The 22411-nt window shown below is 42.1% G+C and overlaps 1 protein-coding gene across 5 annotated transcripts in view; it reads left to right on the top strand.

Moving 5' to 3' along the window:
• Jak1 (Janus kinase 1) overlaps positions 1-22411 on the top strand; it is a 108602-nt gene that overhangs the window by 49390 nt on the left and 36801 nt on the right. For all 5 annotated transcript variants that reach the window (XM_006238452.5, XM_063288511.1, XM_063288512.1 and 2 more), the window contains exons 2-4: positions 15321-15402; positions 17589-17787; positions 20061-20184. In XM_006238452.5, the coding sequence (XP_006238514.1) occupies positions 15397-15402; positions 17589-17787; positions 20061-20184 (329 nt within the window). In that variant the 5' untranslated portion in view covers positions 15321-15396. The remainder of the gene's footprint in view (positions 1-15320; positions 15403-17588; positions 17788-20060; positions 20185-22411) is intronic.

The raw sequence follows: 22411 nt of genomic DNA, 5'->3' as shown, positions 1-22411 counted from the left end.
TTTCCACCAGTCTTGACTTTTGATCTTATAAATTCTGTCATTCTTAGATGCTTTTTATAGTAGTATATTCTTAGCTGGGTGGTTTGGCACCCCTTTAATCCCAGCACTCAGGAGACAGACATGGTGATCTCTGAGTTTGAGACCAGCTTGGTCTACAGAGTGAGTTCAAGGATAGTCAAGGCTGCACAGAGAAACTCTGTTTCAAAAAGCAAAAAACAAAAACAAAATTTTGTTCTTGTTTTATTAAAGTCACTTTAATAAATTAATGTGCAATCTTAATAGGCCCCAGAGATTCTTCAGCAGATAAAGGATCTTGGCACCAAGCTTGAGTTTTATCTCCAATATTTACATGGAAAAAGGAGATTACTGAATCCAGCAAGTGATCTGCTGATCTCTGTATACATGCTGGAGCATGCATCCTTCCATAAATAAATAAGTTTAATTAATAGGTTTTTAAAAGAATCTTACAGGTTAAGATAGTTATTAAATTATAAATGTGATATAAAGAGAGCATTGTGGTTTTGGCATTATTTTGATATAATTATTTGAAGTATAAAAAATAGAAGCTTTAGGGACCTCAGAATTAATGAAGAATATAATATGCATGGCCACTTTCCAGTGAGGCTTTTGATGGTAGGGTTTCCTGAGTTCTGTGATCTTGTCTGGGAATTTTGTCTGGGAATTCAGTACATGTTTGTTTGCCTTTGGGCTAGACAAACATCTCATCATACAACCTCTCTGGATAGAGTTCATATTTATAGATACAGTGTGCACTTAATGCTGACTTTAACAAAGCATGCATATGTATATATGTGTGTATGTTTGCTATGAACATATGCACAAGACTTGGCATGTATCCTTCCATTTTTAATAGACTTAGAATTTGCCCAATTAAAATTATTCAAATAGCATTTTTCTAGCATGGAGATTAGGTAAGACAGGACTCCTAACCATTTTATTCAAATGTGCAAATTCAAGCACAACATAGTTGACTACTTTTTGCTACATCTGCAGAGTGACACTTTGACTAATGGAATAGAAACTTAACTGCATTCAAAGCATGAGCAATGGGATATATAGATGGAAAGAGTGTGTCTAGAAATAGTAATTTAGTAGAATAACCTTTGTCATGTTGAGATTAATAAGGTTATAGCCAAATGCAAGTGCCCTTTTGAGAGGGTCAGTGACATGAGATTGTGGATACGAGACATGAGCCCTCTATTTGTCCTTGTGATGGTTTTACAGTCAGAGAATTGGTTTTTTGACCTGACCAGTACTTACTTGACTCTTCCACATTCCAGTCCTCCTTAGAGAAGATGGGTGTGTTTGAAGTGCCTGTATTGCTCTTTCAGTTAGGGGATCAATAAACTCCATTACCACTATTCTTTCTTTACCTACTTCACCTGAGGATAGATGATAAATGCCAGAGTCTTCTGAGCAGGTTTCAGGTTCCAACTGAGGAAAGTCTGATCTAGAAGGATATAGGCTAATGAGATTAGTGAAGTAAGTGTCTTAATTCTATATAAATCAGCAAATAGGATGTTGGTGTGATTGAATCTTGTTAGCTTCTTTTCTAGTTCCTACACCGCCGACATGGTTCTTTATTAAAAGCATCTTTTAATAAAGGATCATGTATGTGTGTCACTTTTATATTTGACTTCACTTAGAGGTAATTGTCTTTACATGAGCTCCATTCTCTAAAACCAAGAAGTTCTCAACATGACAGGGCTAGGAGTGTTTCCTAACACACTTTACATGTATGTTCATACTGCACTGTGATAGATCTGTAATTTTATCACCCCAGATATTTCCCAAATCCTTTTCTGCTCCAAATATGATAAAACCTAACAGGTTCCTAACACTACAGCAGTATGATTCTTTCCTACAGAACATAGCCTTTTCACTTTCTGGTGTTCGTTCCTTCTTAGAGAACACCAGCAGGAATGTATGATGGTGTTTTTATTTATTTATTTATTTATTTTTTTGGTTCTTTTTTTCAGAATGATGGTGTTTTTATACAACAGACATATGTGTCCCTGCCTCTAAAACACCTGCTCCTAGCCCTACATCATGATTTTTTCTGTTCTGGATTGGGTAGGATGCACTGGCCCCTATGCTCTGATCAGTGCTAGGTCTTTCTCTAGTTTGTCTCTTTGATTTTATGCAGTAGGCTGGCCTGGAACTTATGTATCACCCATACTGGAATGAAAATCCTCTTGTTTTTGCCTCTCAAGTGCTGCAGCTACAGCCATTGATCACTATAGTTAATCTAACCCTCCTTACTCCCCAAGATTTAGTTATCTCTCTGTGTCTGTGTATATGCCCACATGTGTGGAACCAGAAGAGAGGGTCAGTTATCCCCCTCTATCACTCTCTGCCTGTTTTATTGAGGCAGGATCTTTCCCTGAACCCGGGGCTCCCATTTTGCTGGGATAATCTGGTAGCAAGCAAGCCCCAGAAGTCTTTGTGTCTCTGACTTCCTTGGAGCTGGGGTTATAGGCATAGGCTTGTTATGGGTATGCTGGAACCTGAAGCCTGGTACTGATGATTACAAGGCAAGTGTGCTATTGAACTACCTCTTCAGCCTTCCAGCCTTTCTTTCTCTAAAATAAGATTTTCCTCAGAGCTGGAGATATGGCTCAAAAATTAAGAGCATTTGCAGCTCATGCAGAGAACCCAAGTTTGGTTCCCAGCACCCACTTGGAGTCTCAAAACCATCTGTGATTCTAGTTCCAGAAGATATAACACCTTCTTCTGATCTCCAGCACCAGGCACACATCTGGTTCGCATAAATACTTACACACACAAAATAAAAATAAATAAACCTAAGAATTAGATTGCTTTTGAAAAGAAAAATTTCCCCAAACCGACCTGGTTGTAAAGGTTGGTTACTTACTGAGGAGGCGGATGTACTTGTCCCATGGATGTCCCACTCCTTTGCAGCATTTCCTCTTGGCCAGAGCAGAAGACTTAGTAGAAGAAAGCATTTTACTTGACAGGGTGGTCAAGGAAAACACAAGCACAAGAATGAAAAGAAAAAAAAAAAAAGAGCAACCTATATCCCTCTCTTTCAAAGTTCAAGAGGCAGCGTGTGCTGTGGAAGCAGAGATCTGGGTTCAGGACCAAAATTTTCTGTTGTCTATTCTGAGTCAGTATTCACAGAGTTATCCCCATTTATTCATAATTTGTCAGGCACTGTGCCAGACATGGCAGATGCAACAAATACAACCAGCACAGCTCCTGCCACTTTGGCGCTTTTGCTAGGACTGTGGTGACTGAGGATACTTAGTCTGTGTAGTGGTAAGAATTGTTGACTATAGGATATATTTGAAGCTAATACTGATAGAATTAATAATAGTTCATACATGGGATGTGATGGCATAGCTGTGTTAAGACTGACCAAACAATGCAGTGAACACTGGCATCTGAGACGGTGACTAGGAGAGAGGAAGCGGTGTTGGTGTGAATGCTAAGCAGAGATGCTGAAAAGGTGGTTGGACATTTGAGATCAGAGTGTTGAGAAAACTAGTCTTTACACCATCAAGCAGGATATAATGGCTTTGGTTGTCAGTGCAGTTAGAGAAAGGGGGAAGGTGCCAGTGGTCTGAGCCTTAGGCCACCAGTGTCTGGGAATGGGAAGAGGGGAGGCTCCCACTTGAACAGTAATTGACTGAACAGGAGACACCAGAACCTGACTTTTCTCCCCTTCAACTTGTAACAGTTGTCAAAGGGGAGGTTACACCTGAGTACCCACATGACCTGTTTCTTGCTGAATTGTATCTCTAAAGACAGAATGCTGTGTATAGAAATTATTTTTTCCAGTTGTAACTTCTTCTGTTTTGTGATACTGTGTGAGACTTGTAGTGTTGGTATGTAGCAGAAGTTTTTAGTATGTACACTGAGGAAAGTGGATGGGGAATGGGAAAGTTTGGGAAATGTAACTGTCATACTATACTGTGCTGTATCTTTTCAGTATGATTGTATTTCAGTCTAGGAAAATGTAACATAGAAGGATCTGTGGGCTTTATCACTATGAGCAAGATTGTTGTACTCAAGAAAATGTGTATGAAGATAAATACATTTGCAAAATATATGTGTGCTAATTATGAACTGCATGTAGTTGGTTCATGTTTTTGTGAACAGATGCGTGCTGAGGCTCCCGGATCCCCGTAAGCTGTTAGAACTTGCCATTTGCCCACTCTGCCTCCCCTCTCTACCATCCTCCAGCTCTGGAAACCAGGCGGGGTTTCCTGAAAAGTGGGCTCTGTTCTGGGAAGACGCTGTGGCTCCCTGCCAGTTGCCATAGAACTCAGCCAGTCCCACGGCGAAAAGACAAGACCTGCAGAAAGATAGGGGTAGAGACAGGAAAATCAAGTAGGTCGAAGGAGAAAACTAAGGTCTATGCTAATGGAAGCTGAGATCATTTGGGAGGGGCTTCTGGAAGGTACCCATTCCCTAGGCATTTAGTGTCTCTTCCCTTGAGCTTCTGCCTTTATGCCACCTGCTCTTGGCATAACTTCAAAGATTTGTCCTAAGGAGTTGGATTCCTGAGTAACAGATAAATGTAACCTTCCCCAGGCATTTGATTCTAGGACATTTACTTGAAGTAACAATATAAAAACTTTCATTTTGCCTGCTTTTGAAGTCTGCTCTGATAGTATTGAAATATTAGATCTGGCTTCCTGCTTCTGTCTGTATTGTTTTAGAGTGTGTTTTGTGGACAAGCACGGGCTAGGGGAGAGGAAAGAGATGATGAAGTCACCTCTGGAAATCTGCATTTTGTCATCTACCCAGGAAATAAGGCCCTCTCTGATGAACTTTAGGAATTTAAATGCATATAGAAATCATCTGATGGAGAGTCTTTCAACTACACATTGTGTCAAAAAAAAAAAAAAAAAAAAAAAAAGGTCCCTAGCATTGTGGCACACACCTGTGGTCCAAGTACTCGGGAAGCTGAGACTGGGGCAGAAGGGTTGGAAGTGTGAAGACTGTCTATGTTAAAGAATGAGACTCTTGTCTCAGGTTCTCATCTTCAGAAAAGAGGTCTCTAGAGAACGAATTTGGCAGAAGTTGAATGTTCACATCCATGTGCTCTTAGGAACTATTCAACTCTGTTTAACCCATCATTTATTTATTTATTTATTTATTTATTTATTTATTTATTTATTTTTATTTCTTTCTTTCACTATGGATTTCTATTGTCTGTTTTTGTTGTTGTTGTTGTTGTTGTTGTTGTTGTTGTTGTTGTTGTTGAGCAGTGTGCCCTGGGACAATCACCACTGCATTGAAGTGCAAAGAAACTTCCAGAAAACATGGTTTGGGATGATTCTTTGGTTAAGTCATTACATGTAAATTAAGCCTGATATTTTATTTTTTATGGTCCTTGTCGTCATTTGTAGTATGAGTAGGTAGAATGAATAAGTCACTAATGTCACCAATACCTATGACATTTTCTGGCCGAGTCACTAAACCAACTGTTAAAAAGTCTGTTTCTATGTGAAAGACTTTAACTTTCTTACTCCTTTTGTATCTAGTTTGGTGCTCGCCATACAAAGTCATTTCAGTAAATGTTGAATAAGTACATACCTCAAGGGTTCCGGACATGGGACCAGTCAGCTGTGCTCGAAGGTGGTAAAGTAAAAATGATCTTCTGTGCTGTCAAGGAACTTCCCCAGGAAACTGGATATGTCGTGAAGAAAACACAGATGAGATTTTGAACCCTAATCATCTGTGGGATAGCTACTGGACAAGAGCTTTGCTCCAAGTCAGGTGTGCAGTTAGAACAAAAGTGGGCCGTGTTAAATAACTTCTACAAGAAGTGTCAGTTAGGGTCACCATGCAGACAAAGGAACAAGTTAATATTGTTTTTGTTTTATAGACAAAAGAGTGGAGGCTTGAAGACTTAGGGAATGTGTCCAAGTTGACATAACTTTTGAATGAAAAGCCACCATTAGAACCCACGTGTGTGATTCTAAACTATAAGGCTTTCTGGTCACCATCATGCCTTATTCCTTTCCTCATCCCATTCATGTGAAAAGCTGACCTCAAACTCATGATCCACTTGCTTCAGCCTCCTGGACTGGGATTATAGGCATGAGTCATTAAACCTAGATAGCTTTTTTTCTTTTGTTTTGTTATGGTATATCATATTAAGGTGAGAGAGATGTTAAGAACATTGAAATGAAGATGGGAAGAAGGGAGTGACAGTCTGAGAGAAGGAAGGCTGCTGAGCTTACCATTCCAGCTAGGCAGAGTCACAGAGACTTCTGCCACTGCTAAGATCCCTCTTCTTCAACAGAACCTTTAGCTCTACAACAAGGATGTTCTCGGTAATGATGGCCTCACCATGAGGCCATGCGGGTAAGTTGTGGCCAACGTGATACAAAAGAAATGCTGGGTGGCAACTTCTTTCCTGGAGGCTATCTGCTGCCTTTTGCCTATTTCTGAATCCCTTCTGAGATCTGTAGCCTGGACCAGGGGTGCTGCCAACTGGTGAGACGGAAGACCATAGCCAAAGGGTGAGCCCAGTGGATGCATCATGTTTGAACAAAGAGCTGGCCTTTTTGGAATAGGTTTCCACATCAGTGGGGGACCATTCCTTTAGTGTTTTTGTGTGTGCCAAAATGAAAATAAAGGTTTCAATTTAAACACTGGAGGCCGTTCATTTAGGTGTCTAATTCATTGAGATTAAACCATGTAACCCTTCTAGAATTATTTCATCATCAATTGGTCAACCTTCATTCCGTTCTGCCCAAATCCTATGAGTACCCCAAAACTTGGCTCTGAATTTGAGTCCTCTAGATAATCAATTCAAATAGAATTGTCTAATGTTGGATTTACTTCACATGGCCTCCATGATTTTGTCACATAATATCTGAATTTTATTATGTTGTGTGGGTTAATATTCAACTATATGCATATCATCCTGTTTATCCATTCATCTCCTGGTTATCTGCTGACAGACACTGACTGTTTCTACCTCTTCAGAGCCTGGCAACTTAGTGAGATCCTGTCGAGACAGAAACTCATTTAAGGGGAGGGAGGACTGATGATGCAGCTCAGTGTTAGAGTACTTGTCTGGTATTTCTGAGGCCCTATGTTCAGTACTCAATACTGCTATGTATAATGCATCTGATTGCATTTATTGATTTTCGTGTTTGTCTGTTGACACAAACAGTTGAGCTGACTTTGCTCTTTGATATTCTCTTGGAGAAACTCTCAGAAGTCGACGTGCCTTTATTAGGATTTATTCTGGTAGCATCTTGGAAGTTCTGAGATTTCATTTAGGTGCCTGGGTTTGCAACACACACTTACCACCTCTATACACAGCTGTGGAACACTGCTTCAAGGATTCAGAAATCGTCACACCTGGCTGGGCACTCATCAGAGAGCCTGGTAAGGTGATGAAACCTCTTAGCAGGCTCCTGGAGACTGAACAATAGGGTAGGGAATGAAAGCTGTATTAATTGCAACTCCACTCTCTCCAGTTCTGCCCAAATGAAATGGGTCAAATTCCAAGGTTAAGACCTGAGAAGCCTGAGTGGGATTCTGAGTCATCAAAGGTAGATAAAATTTCACTCAACATAAGTTTTATACACACAGCCATATTCAGAGATCTGAAAGATTGCATATCTGTTTGTTATCAGAGCATTGAATTCTGGGTAAGAAGGTTAGGTCTGGGTGAGCAGCACTGTTGAGTAGTAAATGTCCTCCTGTCCTCTGACTTCTAACTCTGTTAGGAGAGCTTGTTGTAAAAGTAATGCCACTGACTCCTTGGAGCAGCCTCCTGAGCATGTCTGGGCTGCAGGATCCGTGGAGGCTGAGTCACCAGCTGTGGAGTGCTGATTCCTTAGACTGTGAGCCCCAGCCCTGCTCTTCAGTCAGTACCAAAGCCGTGGGAACGTTCTGACTCATTTACACTTACACTTGACTCAGAAAACCTCTAGCTTCTCATTTTATCCAACCAAAAGTTTTGTGTGTGCCTGCGTGTGTGCCTGCGTGCATGTGTGTATGCATGTGCACAGTGTGAGTGACATTTACAAATGATATTTGAAGTTATTTGCTGAGCTTACCTTTGTTGTCTCTGGATATTTCTCTGGGGCTGTGCCAGGGGTGGGTGGGGTTCTCAGCCATGGTAGTCGACCATGCATCTGTTGGTGAAGTGATACTTGGAAAGAAGCATGCCATTTTATCAATCAGTCTTCAAGCATCCTGTACATGTACTTCCTGTTACCTTCTGAGTCCCTGCCTTCACACTGCACATGTATACATGTGGGATTTGCTTGTGCTGAAGGAGTTGCGTGTTCTTAAGAGATGGATCCATAGGGGAAAGACCAATTTCGTTAGTGGGCACTTGGGTTCCCCTGGAGCCTAGCCAGCCTTCTCCCTTAATTCTGTCTGCTCTCTGTATTATACCTTACCATTCTGTCTTCTTGCTCTCTTCCTATTTTTCTTGTTTGGAGTATTTCCCATAATCAGCTTGTATTCTCACAATTCTTATATGTTCCCATCCCTAAAGCCCCCATTCATGTTCAATCCACTTCCTTTACAGTGGTCAGAGTATTGCATTCTTTCTGTGAGCCAGGTTTTGCCAGACATATCTGTCTCCTGTGTGTGTGTGTGCGTGTGTAACATATATATATATATATATATATATATATATATATATACATATGTTATTTGTCATATATATGTTACTTGTCTATCATCTGTATTTATCTTCTACAGAACTTCTTTATAAAAAGAAACTAAAAACTTAGGATTATCCTTACTTGCAGGTGAAAAGTTCAGTTGCAGAAAATTGAAAGCTGCTTGAACTTAGCTGTTAAGGTTTTTCTTGTCCTGACCAAATTCGCCATGCTGATTCCCTTCCGAATCTTTTAGCACCATCTCTGCTCACTGGCAACATGCTCTTTGTCTAGGTCAGATGTGTTCTGCACTTGGCAGTCAGTCACCTTGCCTCATTCAGGGGTGTGGCTTTGATGACTGATATACTATGTTCTCTTCTTCCCACTAAGCTGCGTGGTGCAAGAGGCTGTGAGTTATTTCTCCTGCTATATTAACCCGACCATACGCCCTGCCATAATGTTTTCTTCCACTAATTACTGAATGCTCTTAGCAAACTATCCACGGTCTCCTTTTTACACATTCATTCCATAGAAAGTACAGACCAGACACCCTGGGGCTGAGGTTTGTATCATTTTCCTGCCCTGTCCTTCACCCTCAACCACAAAGCAGAAAAAGTAAATAAAATGGCCAGTCAGTTAAAGGGTTGTCCGTTAGACAAGGTTTTTGACAGGAGTAATGGATGTAACCCTGTGTAGGACCTCATCACAAGGTCTCAAAGTGTCTCATTGAGTTAGTTTTACCTTTTTATATGCAGAGTGGAATGTGTTGTTCTTGCTAAAGGACAGATGCCTCTGGGTACCTTTTCTAGTTAGTTGGTAAGAAATAATTAACGATTTCTAATGATATCACTTGCCATTCAGCAATCAAAACCCACCCATAGTTTCTGTTGACAGCCACAGACTAGACTTGTCTCCCTTTTCCAGTGGAAATGTGGTTGAAATATGCTCAAGACTAGGCAAGACCTGGCTGTTTGTCTGACTGAGACAGACTGGTACAGAGTCTTTTGCACCCTTCCCTATTTTTCCATAATATCCCCTCTTTCCAGTGTTTTCCTATGGGCCCTATCCCCTTCTCCTGGTCCAAGCACAAGCTGATACCACGCTGGGTATCCTTTCCTTTCTTCAGACTCTTTTCTAGAACAGTTGTACACCTATCCCCGCTTTTCAGTTTTGATTTCTCCAAACTGGGAGCTGCTTCTCTCCTAGATGGCTTCCAAGCCCAACCTCACACTTACTATGCCTTCTTGACTGCACACTCCCTGTTGCCAGCTCTTGGCATCCTACCAAGTGCTCCTCCAGATGCGAAGGCTCTGTTTGTCTGAGCAGCTGGAAGTAGGCCTCGAGGTTTGGTGAACACGCTCAGTTCCTTCTTTTGTCTTTGGATCTCTTGCAGCCTGCGTCTTTTCCAGAAAGGACCGGCAAGGGCACTGTACAAGGAATTGTGCTACGCACTGGCAGTTAATCATGGGAATGCCCTAAGCTGGCTCTTTTCATCTGTGGAAGGAACTGTGAATCCTCAATATTGTCAAAAATTTGAAAGCCTCTTTTAGGGACAAAATGTGTAAATAAATGCTAGGTTTTATTATTATGGGGCAGGTGCTTCATAAGTACTTTAGACAAGTGTCTAAGAAGTGCTGACTGAAAGACAGGTGTCTGTCCATCATCTCTCTTCCACCCTTGCCCCCACCATTGTTTAGAAACAAGGCTTTATTATGTAGTCCAAGCTAGCATTTCAGAGTCCAGGCCTCAGTGTTTAGTCCAGGCTAGCTTGGAGCTTGCCTTGTAGCTCTGGCTGCCTTCAACCTCATGATTCTTCCACCTCTTCTTCCTAAGTGCTGGGATGACAGGCTGTCCTGCCAAGTCTTGCCCTGCTTCCCCTTTCTGAGTATCCACTTCTGCCACTATATAGTTAACCCAAGGAGGGCTTTGGAGATGGCTTCTCTAAATCTTATCCTGGCCTCCTTAATAACATTAGAGATACATTAATGGTAATTAGTTTAAAAGAAGGGAAAGTAAAGCAAAATCGAGCTGCACTGAGCTTGACGCAGTGTGGGTTTTAGGAAGACACACTTACTGACTTTAATTAAACAAAGTACTGTTTGCTCTGTCAGAGACCTCCTCCTTGGCTAGAGCAGGTTCTTTGGGAACAAGGCAGAGCCTGACCCATCGACTTGGCATTGATCATTTGCTCATCCCTAGAAGTTTATTGTAAATGAAGCGGCATTTACTGTTGTGCGATATTCCTGGAATCGCTGCTATAGTTAGAAGTACGTGATTCTGCGTGACAGGAAAGGCATAGAGAAAAGCTATAATTCTGACTCGTTGACATGGAAAAATGCAAGTTTTGTATTTATATTATGTCATTCTTTTGGCTAGAATCCAGCAGCTTTACAGTATCTTGCCGTGCTCTCGGTAAAATATTACCCAGGTCTAAACAAAGTGTGGGGTCTCTGGAGAGACCGAGAAAGTCTTTCTGTAATGCTTGTGGGTAGGAGGCACTGCTGGTGTGACTGTTAAGACAGCAGATGGTTTTCCTGGCCTGTGTGTGTGAGGACCTTAAGAAAGTTCCCTGTCCAGGTAAGGTAGGCCTGTGTTGAGTAAGCAGAACACTGCTGCTATTCCTCTAGGGTGGTGGCAGTGCTGGAGTTGTGGGCTGGAGAATAGTCAGGGTGGGGCACTTAATGACTTTGCTGCTGCTCTTTGAGACAGGGTTTTGCTGTGCAGACCAGGTTGACCTCAATCTTACTTTGTAGCCTATGCTAGTCTAGAATTTGTAATCTTCCAAGCCTCCTGGGAGCTAGATTATAGGCCTGTGCCACCACACCCAGCTTGATGGCTTTCTCTTTGACAGTACTTTTAGAAGACTTGTAATGAGGTCAGTGTCCTGGGTGGATGTTAGACTGAAAAGTACTAAACAACCAGAGAAGATAGGGTGGTGTGATTGTAGGGTGATTTCTTGCCCAGCGGAAAGGGCAAGGTCCTTAAATCAGGAGCTGTACATTAGAACTGCTGTCACTCTACTGATTAGACCAATACAGCTCAGCCTTTCTACAGATTGAAGTTCTAGTGGTTTGCTCTGTCATAAACTGTGAAGTTGCTTTGTGTATGCTGGGGCTCCTCCTTGACTAGGACGGTATCCATAGCCACAATCAAACGAACAGAAATTATGGTCCAGATCAAGAGTTTCCTGAGAATCGAATTCTGTCGTGTGATATTTAGCTCCTGCCAGTCCTGTGAGATAAATCCTATTTTTATCTCCTCACTTGTACTGAGTATTGAGGTTCAAGGATGTTAAGTAACTTGCCTGGGAAGCCACATTCAAGTCATTGAGGTCACTGGAACTCCGGCCTTTGTCCTTAACCTTCAGCAGACTATACTTCAGCGTGGACCAGGAGTCTGTTTAGTCTGCATTCTTCTCAGCAGGCTCCCAGCCCAGAGTATTCAAAATTGTATTTTTTTCATTTTCTCTGAATATGTCAACATTGTATTGGTATTTTCTGCTTTAGAGAGGTTTTTGATTCCTTAAAATAATTTACTGTAGGTAAGATAGTATCTTTTTGAAACTCAGTATTTAGAACAGACTAGGCTCTTAACTCAGAGAGAGACTCCTGCATCTGCCTCCCAAGTGCTATGGTTAAAAGGCATCTACCATGGCACCTGGAAAGATAGTATCTTTAGTGGAAATAATCTACGACATGCAATGTTTTATTTAGATTTTTTTTTTTTTTTGGTTCTTTTTTTTCGGAGCTGGGGACCGAACCCAGGGCCTTGCGCTTCCTAGGTAAGCGCTCTACCACTGTGCTAAATCCCCAGCCCCTTTATTTAGATTTTTATCATTGATTTTAGTTATGACTCAGTCTTTTTGCTAAACAAACCTGGCAGTGGCCTTTGACTCAGAAACACTTGATGATAGCATTCTGAAGCATTAGAACTGTCGGTTTTGCCCTCCATCTAAAATTCAACCGTCTCTATCTCTTACACAAATATTAAATTCAGGAGCTATCTGGACTGTCTGTCATAGTGAAGCACTTTGCCTGTTTGGGAGTGGTTCTGAGTCGGCCGTGTTCGGACTCACAAAAATGTTTTGTCTGTTTTACTTGCCCATCAGTCAAACTATCAGAGATAGTGCCACTTACACAAGACTGCGACAAAGAATTCGCGAAATCTATAGAACTCTGATTTCTCTCCTGCGTAAACCAGCACCTGCAGACTTGGGCCTCATGGTAACTCACGGAATGAAGGTTATTTTTCTTTTAAATCTTTGCTTGTATAATAGGGAGGTGAGAGCACTGCTCTCACCCAGACACAATGGGCTGCACATCTTTATTGGTCCAATTTTCTAAGCTATTTGATGTTCGTTTGAAATTCCCAGTGAAGTGTGTCTTTTAAATGGTATTTTAGGATTCCTGCTGGTTTGTGTTTCTGGCACTGCATACTTTCCCTTGTAGTGAGAAACTCCACTTGATTTCTAAACCAGTGGATGATTTTGCTTCTTTTTTGCTTTCTCTCCTAGAGATCAGGTAAATCACAGTCTGGATTATTTTGACATGTTTCTTGGATGAAGCCACTGTATAAATGTAACACAACAATTATTTGTCATCGTGAGTGGGGCAGCCATCCTTTCTTGAAAGCAGATCCACAGTGCTATGCTTGACGAGCTTAGTGCAGGTCTGAGCTTCTGTTTTAAATGCTGTGTGACTTACTTTTTACTCTTAGAATGCCAGTTCTCTGAGAGTTCATTGTATTAATTCAGCATGCACAATGTCAGAGCAAACTGTGTACTGTCTGAGAGTCCTGCAGCTAAGCTTCTTTCTCAGAGTTCAGACTCTCTCATAAATCTGAGCTGCAGCGGTGGAGGTTGGTTTGAAGATGAGATACACTGTGATTCTGTAGAGTGCTGTTTGCAGCAGATGACGAGGAATGGGAACACACTCGCCATGGTTATTGGTGGCCATGGCATCCTGGTTGTAGGAGCAGATTAGTGACTTTAGTCCGGCCTGTAAAGCCTGTGTGAAGAAGCCCAGAGAAATTCTAACTCTTCAGATTAAGTACTACATGGACTCATGGTACATATTTAAAATGTTAAGTACTAAAATGGTTTATGCAGTCGTAGCCCCCGTGGAAGGAGCCTTGGCCTGGTGGGACTGGTAAACTCTCTTGTGCTCTAGAGGACTCTGCATCTCTGAGCTTTTCCTGGTTTAGGGGAAGCTTCTTTGTGTTTGAAAGCAGAGTCCCATGCCTTGGTGAAGGCCAGCAGCCGTGTCCTTAGCAAGCCTTTGCCCATGCCTGCTGTGAGGAGGAATAGTGTAGGCTTCCCCCAAGTGCTTTCACTCCACACCTTTGCACATGCCGATGCTTCTGCTCACACTGCCTTCACCTGCTGGTGCATTTGCCTTTCTTCTCTCACTCCCTTCACAACCATCACATTTCAGTTCAGTGTTACTGCTTCCCTGAGCCCCAGGCTCTATCGCACTGTGTATGCTGTCTGTCTGTGTCTCTCTTTCTGGTTCTACTGTTCCTGCAGTTGATAGGCTCCACATGGTCAGGGACCAACTTGTTCTTTTCCTAGTTAGTTCATTTATTTTCTGATATGGAAAGTCATGCAAAGTGAATGGACAGCTTCTAAATGGAACTTTTGAAGCCTTGTTTCTGTACAAAGCACAGAATTGACATTTAGTTATTTTCTAATGTCATATGAGACATAGCCTTTAAGCACTTGTCATATGTTGTTATTTTTTTAATGCTAAAGGGAAAATGATTTGTTATTTCAGTATTTTTGAAGGTATTTGTGTCCAAGTTGCCAAACCAAAGTTGTCACATCAAAATTCACACACAAAATTTCCCGCCTGGCTTTTGGGCATTACTTTTTAAAAATTTATTTTATTTTTGTGGCTAGAATAAATATTGAGTGGCTTGAGTATATGTTTAGGCAATGTGAGTTTCCCTCGAGTTTCAGAAAAGGGTATCAGATCCCCAGGAACTGGAGTTATGGATATTTATAGGACACATGTGGGTGCTGTTGTGTACTGCGTTCCTCTGCAAGAACAAATGTTCTTACTCACTCAACCATCTCTGTAGCACCCACCATCATTAATTTTACTAAGGCCTCAGCCATTGAAAGAAGGATTCTTCTACTATCTCTAGCCTGCCACCAAATGGGTGAAGGGGACACAAGAGGACCTGTGTACTCTCTTGCTTTGGGGGTTTTGTTGATGTTGCTTCCATGGTGATGATGTAAAATGATGGGGGCTGCTGCCACCCCACCTTCATCTCTTGCTTCCTCATCCTTCTCTGCCATGCACTGGCCAGGGCTGTACTTTTCTTCAAGCACATTCTGATAAAAATGTGCTGAGTTATAAATAGAAGCCAACGTCGAGTCTGTACATTGATGGCTGTTTGTTGGCAAAGACACTTTGTAGGGACGAGCTCCTTTGGTATCTGCACCGTCACTTCCAGGGTCAGGAGTGAGGCATGGTTCTTAGGACAGGGCACTTGGTACCTGAAGGGATTGGTACCTGGAAGGAAGATTCTGCCTTCCTTTCTTGTTGCTATCTTCATAGTGTCTCTCTCTGCCATCGCCTACCCCTTTCTTCTAAATGCAGTTTCCTACACGTGTAGTCTCTGTTTCCTCGTGCAAATACCTTCTTATTTTCAAGTCTAATTACCTCTGACCTGATTTATTTTTTTCTCTAGATCAGCTCTGAATGGGCTTTGGAAGGTAAAGAAGAAAATCCAGTCTGCTTTTCAGGGACACTGGACAACCGAATAAATGCAGGTATGCACATTTGCCGCCTTTGTTTTGTTCTTTTGAGGCAGGGCCTTACTTTGAAGGCCATACTGTATGAACTTGAGGTCCTCCCACCTCAGCCTACCCAGTGTCGAGATTATGGCTATACTATTGCACCTGGCCTTAAACTGTGACACACAGCCTGTTGGACTGTCTGTGCTCTGGTCTGTCTGTCTGTCTGTCTGTCTCTCTCTCTCTCTCTGTCATCCGTTCGTCTGTCTATCTAATCTGTATGTTATTTTCAGTGTTGGATATGCTGGTTTAAACAATTCCTTCACCACAAAACCTCCAGGAAGTAAAGTTGTCTTGTAACCTCTCCTGAAGAGCTACACTGTGACCAGTGTATCATCTGGTCTGTTTCAATGCATATTGTTACTCACAGGCCCCTAATACACGTGTTATGTTCTTTCACTTGTGTCATCCAGTGTTGGTCATGTAGCTTTGTGTCCACATTTTCAGCAACTGTAGAGACACTTGAAGAATGGACCCTCTCCTGTCAGAAGTTATCAGTGGACATTTTCTGCTGTTGCTAATAGCACTCTTCTTTGTACATGTAAAGTTTTATGTGGATATATGATTATTTCTTTGGAGTTACAGTATAGTCTTTGATTCTCTCTAAGACAGAGGTTTCCTTTGTCTTACACTGGACAGCAGGCTTAAAACACTTGATTTTCGGTGTGATCAAGTTAAGAACTACATGCTGGGCTTTTTTCCTCTGCTTATCTGAACTTAGCTTAGTCTTCAACCCAATTTCAAGTAGATTCTGGTTTTTCGATTATTTGGGATATTATAAATTAAAATTGAATAGCTGGATGGTGTCCCTTTTAAATTATCTCATTTTCTATCACCATGACAGCCAATAGACTAAGCAAATGAATTTGGTGCTGAGAGTTATGGCACAATATGCTGTATAGGACTCCTCATGTTTAGAGAATTCCTTGTATCCTCTCCCAAGTGCCCACTGTAGGCAAGTCTCTGTACTTCATACTGGGTATAAAAGATGATAATATGCTCAGGGGTACACATCACATAGGTATGTAAATACAATGACCATAATACCTTGTGGTTAGTGCAACAACTTTAGGAGCACAGGAGAGATGGCATCTAACTTAAGAGTATAACGGAGCTTAGTGAAGCCTTATTGATAGAAGTGCTAGCTAGTATGGGCTGGTTTCTGAAGAAGATTGAGCTTTACCATGAAAACTAAGAGGTGAATTTATTTCACTAGTGGAATCAATATATGCAAAGACAGCACAAGGACAGAATGGGTGGGGTGAAGGGACAGGGACACCTGGTGTCCTGGGTTTGAAGCAGCTAGAAGTGAGAGGAGATGGGGTGAGAGGCCAGTCAGTCAGGAGTTTGTAGATAATGAGGAGCTATTGGAGGGTCTGATCTGTGTTATAGAGATAACACTTGGGCACTTAAATGAAGATGGGACTGGCAGGAAGGAAGGAAATACTTTGGGGGCAGGAAAATGGTTGGGAGGTCATTGGTGTTGGGCAAGGCCTGGAAGAATATGTGGGGTTCCCCTTGCTCTCTTCCTCCATTGCCCTTGTGCTGGACTCCATGTCTGGGATGGCTACTTTATACTGGACCACTTGTTTTGAAGGCCTTGTGAGTGGTTTTCCTGCAAAGAACTTACCTGTGGATCTTGCTTTGCATGAGATGCTTGTCTTCCTGCTTCCCTCCAGTGACAAGGACCTGTCCCCAGTCATCAACTTTCATGGCCCTTCCATGTGATTTATAGCGCATAAGTAGTAGTCGCATTGTGTACAGTGCCTCAAATGAGGGTATGAACGCCGAGACTGAAAGACTAATTCTTTTTGTTGGTTACTTATAAGTTAAGTGATCCCAGCAGAGGCAGCAATAATCAGTTTTTTAACATTAGTGACTCCATATGAGAGCTTTATCCAACTACAACTAGTATGTAAGTAGAGAAATAATTCAAATCATGCTTAAGATTATTCTGATGAGGTTATGGCCTGACTGCTTTGTTAGTGTGCATATATTAATTAATTATTTGATGGTCTCATCTCTTGTAAGTCCTGGCCTCGCTGGTACTCAGAAGGGTAAAGGGTAGAAGTTCCCATCCAGTCTCACAGATGCCTGCTTGCTCTCCACCGTAGCAAACAGTACACGCCATGACCATATCGTCTGCTCTTCCTTCCCAACAGTATCTAAATATAAAAGAGGACTGCAATGCCATGGCTTTCTGTGCTAAAATGAGGAGCTTCAAGAAGACGGAGGTGAAGCAGGTGGCCCCTGAGCCAGGAGTGGAAGTGACTTTCTATCTGTTGGACAGGGAGCCCCTCCGCCTGGGCAGCGGAGAGTACACCGCGGAGGAGCTGTGCATCAGGGCCGCACAGGAATGCAGTGAGTATGGCTGCCAGGCTGCGGGGCTGCAGGGGGACACTGTAGAAGAACATGTGGAGTCCCCCCTCTTTCTGTTCCTGCTGAGAACGAGGAGTGAGTTCTGGAAACCAGGGTTCTGCCTTGTTTCCTAATCCTGGACCTTCACTTCTCACAGAAACAGCTGTATTTCTCCATCATTAGTGAGACAGCTATCGGATGCTGAGGAATGACCTTTGCCTTCTGTAAGCCTCACTCTTGGGAGACAGACTCATGTTATAGTTCAGGATGTTCTAGAACTCAGTACGTAGCCCAGGCTGGCCTCAAAGATGTATTCCTCCTGACACCCACTGGGTACTGGGATGACAAGTGTTTACTGTCACATCCAGCCAAAGCTCAGGCCTCAGTTCTCTCACAGCTCTGAGATTGGAATGGCATCACACTAGCCGAGGTTCTGAGTCAGTAGTTCTGTGTCCCAGTGGATTGCTGAGTGTTCTGATTCTTTGAGTTTGGCCCATCTTCTCTTACTTAGTCCATTCTGCCACTTTGAAGTGAGAATTTCAGGGTTGTCCTGTGGCTTGGTCATGCTATATTGTGAGAAGGACACATTCCTTTTTAATAGTGAGATATGCATTTATAAAAATGCATATGTTTGAAAATACCATAATGAAGACTTTCCATGCAACCTGAAAATTAATTTAAAAACAAACAAACAAACAAAAAAGTGAGACTTAAAGTTAGCCCATTCCCTTGCTAATGTGAGAAGCCAAAGCACCTAACAAAATGAATCTGCTTTCCTCATCCTCCAGTGTGGAGGTGCATGGTGTTTACCTAATTTTGTATGGACAGGAAAGCCAAGCCATAAAACCATAAAAACAGCTACAGTTTCATACATTAATCTACTGAAGTTCATTGAGATATATACTTAATACACGTGAGTTTATAGTTGTAAAATATATTCCAATAAAGCTGTTTGGAAAGGATCGTAGTCAGTCTACTTATGGTGATGATGTAACTTGCTATTATGTTGGGGAGCCTAGTCCATGCTCTGCCTGTGCCTTTAGCTTGGAGAGCAACAATGTGGGAATATTGTACACGGTTTAGGACCTTGCTAGTAATATAGCATGTCTGGAGGCCCCATTTACTTCCCAATACACATCATTCTGCCTAAATTGCTTTACATACCAGAACACTGACAAAACGGGGGAGATTTATGTTACAGGGGAAGAGGATGGTAGGCTCTTACTAACCTAATACTACGTGGGATGCAATGGGCTGAGCTCTGTGGAACACGGGAGAAGGAGGTCATGTTTTGAAGTAACTCTGGATAGACAGTAGTTTGTTCGGGTCTGACAGTTCCTAGCCCGCTGTGTAGAGAATAGATGACATCTCTTCTGTTAATTTGAAAATACGTAAACACTGAGTGCTGTAGATTTTTCAAGCTCTCATTGGTAACTGCAGTAAGTGGAGTTGGGGCAGTGTGCTTTCCTCTACGTTTTCACTGACTGTAGTAAAGTTTGTCTTTGAGCTTTCATCCTGTCGTCTCCTGATAGGCCCAGAAGCAAGGCATTTCCTAATCTGGCTCTCCCACCATGCTGGCTATTATTAAAGGAGCAGAGAGTGGAGTGGGAAGGCAGAGCACTACCGGGCCAGCTTTGTTAAGAGATCCTCCTGTTAGTTAATGTGAATAAATACATTTATTATAGTGGAGAGAGCACTTATGTGTATTTAATTATTAATTATAATACATTTTAATCACTGACAAAGTCACTTTGTTTATTGTTTATTCTAGTATGCAGTTTGTATGGTGGCCAGAAACAACTTTGCATATATAATGTATAATCACAGACAGTGTCAGAATTGTTTAAACAAATTATAGGAAACAGATTGAGGAATGCCTACCTTCCTCAGATGTTTTTTCCCTTGCTGTGATTTAAAAGGAGCACTTACTGCAATTACCAGGGGGATCTGTGGGTCCCTGAGATAGCCCTTTTTTTCCCTTTAAATCCAAATTTGGTAAGACTCCTGTAGTGAGAACTGTATCATTTTATTTTTAAATGGCTTTAACTTGGTTTGCCAGGAGCCACAACACATACTCCTGGGGAGCTGTGGTTCTTGATTAACATGATTGAAACTCCCTGAGTGAACATAGCTGAGAGTTGCATCTGCCCTGAGAGGATGCAGGTGACCAAGATTGTTTCTGGATGAGAGAATTCCTCGTCTTTGTGTGTGTTGTTCTTTGGAAACAGATGATCAAGTGCATCTGCCTGTAACCTAGCTGTGTGCTCTCTTCTCAGGTATCTCTCCTCTCTGCCACAACCTCTTCGCCTTGTATGATGAGAGCACCAAGCTCTGGTATGCTCCAAACCACATCATCACTGTGGATGACAAAATGTCTCTCCGGCTGCACTACCGCATGAGGTATCTCACACAGCTGGTGCCAGAGGGCTTACTCATGTTGCCCGGGGCAGTGTTTGGTCAGGGCCCAAGTCACTGAGGAAGAAATACGATAGTCATTTTATTGGATTGCTTCTCATATAAGAAGAGACATCTTCCGTGTTGCCGTGTGATTCAGAGTGAATTTGATCACCTCACATTTTATAATCATGATACAAAGATTGTTTTAGATAGAATCCAAGCCTTTTAAGCAAAGTTTTCCACATGGTGAGTCATGGTTGTAGGTTTAACATAATGGGTTGTAATCTGCACTTGAAAAAAAATAGAAGGAGAGAAACAAGAAATACACACACACACACACACACACACACACACACACACACACACACACACCCCTCCCTAATATTCTAAGGTCATTGCATTTAAAAGTGTTTGAGGTATGTTTTTATATATTTTTTATTTATATATTTATATATATTAAGTTACAATATAAATGCTCAGCCCTGCTCTCAAGGAGTGTTGCTTTGATCTACTCCTGACAACATTGGGCTCTCATTGTTTTTATGCTTTTGGTTCTGTTGAGCACTTCACTTTTCTCCCATGTCAGAGATTTTGTTAAGTATCCCAAGGTCGCATAGATAGTTGGTGCTCTGATTGGCGTACACCTCTGACTTTGTAAGGGTATTGAGGACATGTATGTGGGAATGAAACTATTTTAGATGGCAGTGAAGCCTGAGTTCATGTATGCTTAGCCATGGAGCTTACAAGAAGGTTAGGCCCTTTCTGAAAAGAACCTAGATTTGTGTAAATATGGTTAAGTCGGTAGATCAGATCAGATGCTAAGAAGGTGCCAGTCACTCTAGAAACAACTTTAGAATCTCTGTGATCTCCGTAGTTCCCCATCTGTCAGCTTTGTTGCATTTGGATTGCGTAGCACCATGCTACTGAATTTCTCCTCTTCTGCTGCTCAACTAATTCTCACCTTGTGAGGAGAGAAAGCTGTGGGCCCTGTGAGACTCTTACCCCTACAGGGGACCTTTTACCCCTCCCAGCTGAGCCTCCTCACCATATTTTGGTTGTTTTTCTCACTTTGATCTTACTTCTCACGGCCTGGGAGCTGGTTCTGTGATCAGAACTGTGAGATAGACTTGTAGCTGGAAGTTCAGACAGGGTCATGCCCTTGAGGTCGCATTCTTTCCCAATGGGCTTTTACACATAGGCCACAGTCCAGTATGGCAGCATTTAGCATTTACAAAAGACGTGAACTTGCCTGACTCAACTCCCCCATTTTTCCAGTGGAAAAGCTGACGGACTGCAAAGAGAAGGGAGTTGGTGAAGCCCCACACCTAGTAAACCATGTAGTGCGGCAGCTGCTTGTCTTCATGGCTGCACATGGTGTTCAGCTGCTCCCCGTTCGGTTAGCTGCCAGGAAGTACAGAGACTCAGTTCTGTCACCTGGACTTTATACCTGCCACTGTGCTTTAACAGGATATTGCTTTGTTGTCACAGTCTCTTTGAAGTTGGAAAAAGATACCACCCTAAGTGCAGACATCTGCGATAGAACCGTCTACAAAGAGCTTGGCAGCTGGTACCCTAACCGCTGAGGAAGCTGCAGTTAGAAAACAAGTCTGGTGGCTGTCGAAGGACCATCCAGCTCTAGTTTAGGACATGTCCTTGTGCTTTAATCATGCCTTTCGGTTTTTACTTATTGATATGGATGGTTATTTGTGATGCGTGTTAATGTAACACAGCCATATTCTTTACTTGTTCTCAAAGGAAAGAAACGTAAGTGAAAATCACCAACGTGAGTTAAATTCTGTAGGAACTTAAAAACCTTTTCATTAGGTTCAGAGTTTAAATGCAAACTTAGAATGTGTAGCCATCTGTGGTGTCTCTCTGGAACTCTCAGGCTCTGTATGGCTGCTGTGATGCTCTCTCCTTCCCCGTCACTCTGCAAAGCTGCGTGCGCTGTACAAACACTGCACTCACTCCCATTCTGTTGTAACTGTTACCGTACAATCAGGACTCATGTATACAAAGTTTAGTAGGCAGCTTGGTAGCTTTTGTTTTTTTATTTTACAGTAAATTGATAGTTTTGATAATTTTATGTTATGTGGGAGCTGGCCTAGTCAGTAAAGTGCTTGTGATGGCCTGAGTTTCGATCCCACTCAGATCCAACATGCAAAGCCAGGCATGGTGGCATATTACTTTTCTGGTTTTGCTTTATTAACAATTAAGACATTTTTAATAT

The sequence above is a fragment of the Rattus norvegicus genome, chromosome 5 (assembly GCF_036323735.1).
Source record: "Rattus norvegicus strain BN/NHsdMcwi chromosome 5, GRCr8, whole genome shotgun sequence".
Lineage (NCBI taxonomy): Eukaryota > Metazoa > Chordata > Mammalia > Rodentia > Muridae > Rattus > Rattus norvegicus.
Note: the sequence above shows the minus strand (reverse complement) of the source record. Positions and strands in the feature narration are given on the sequence as shown.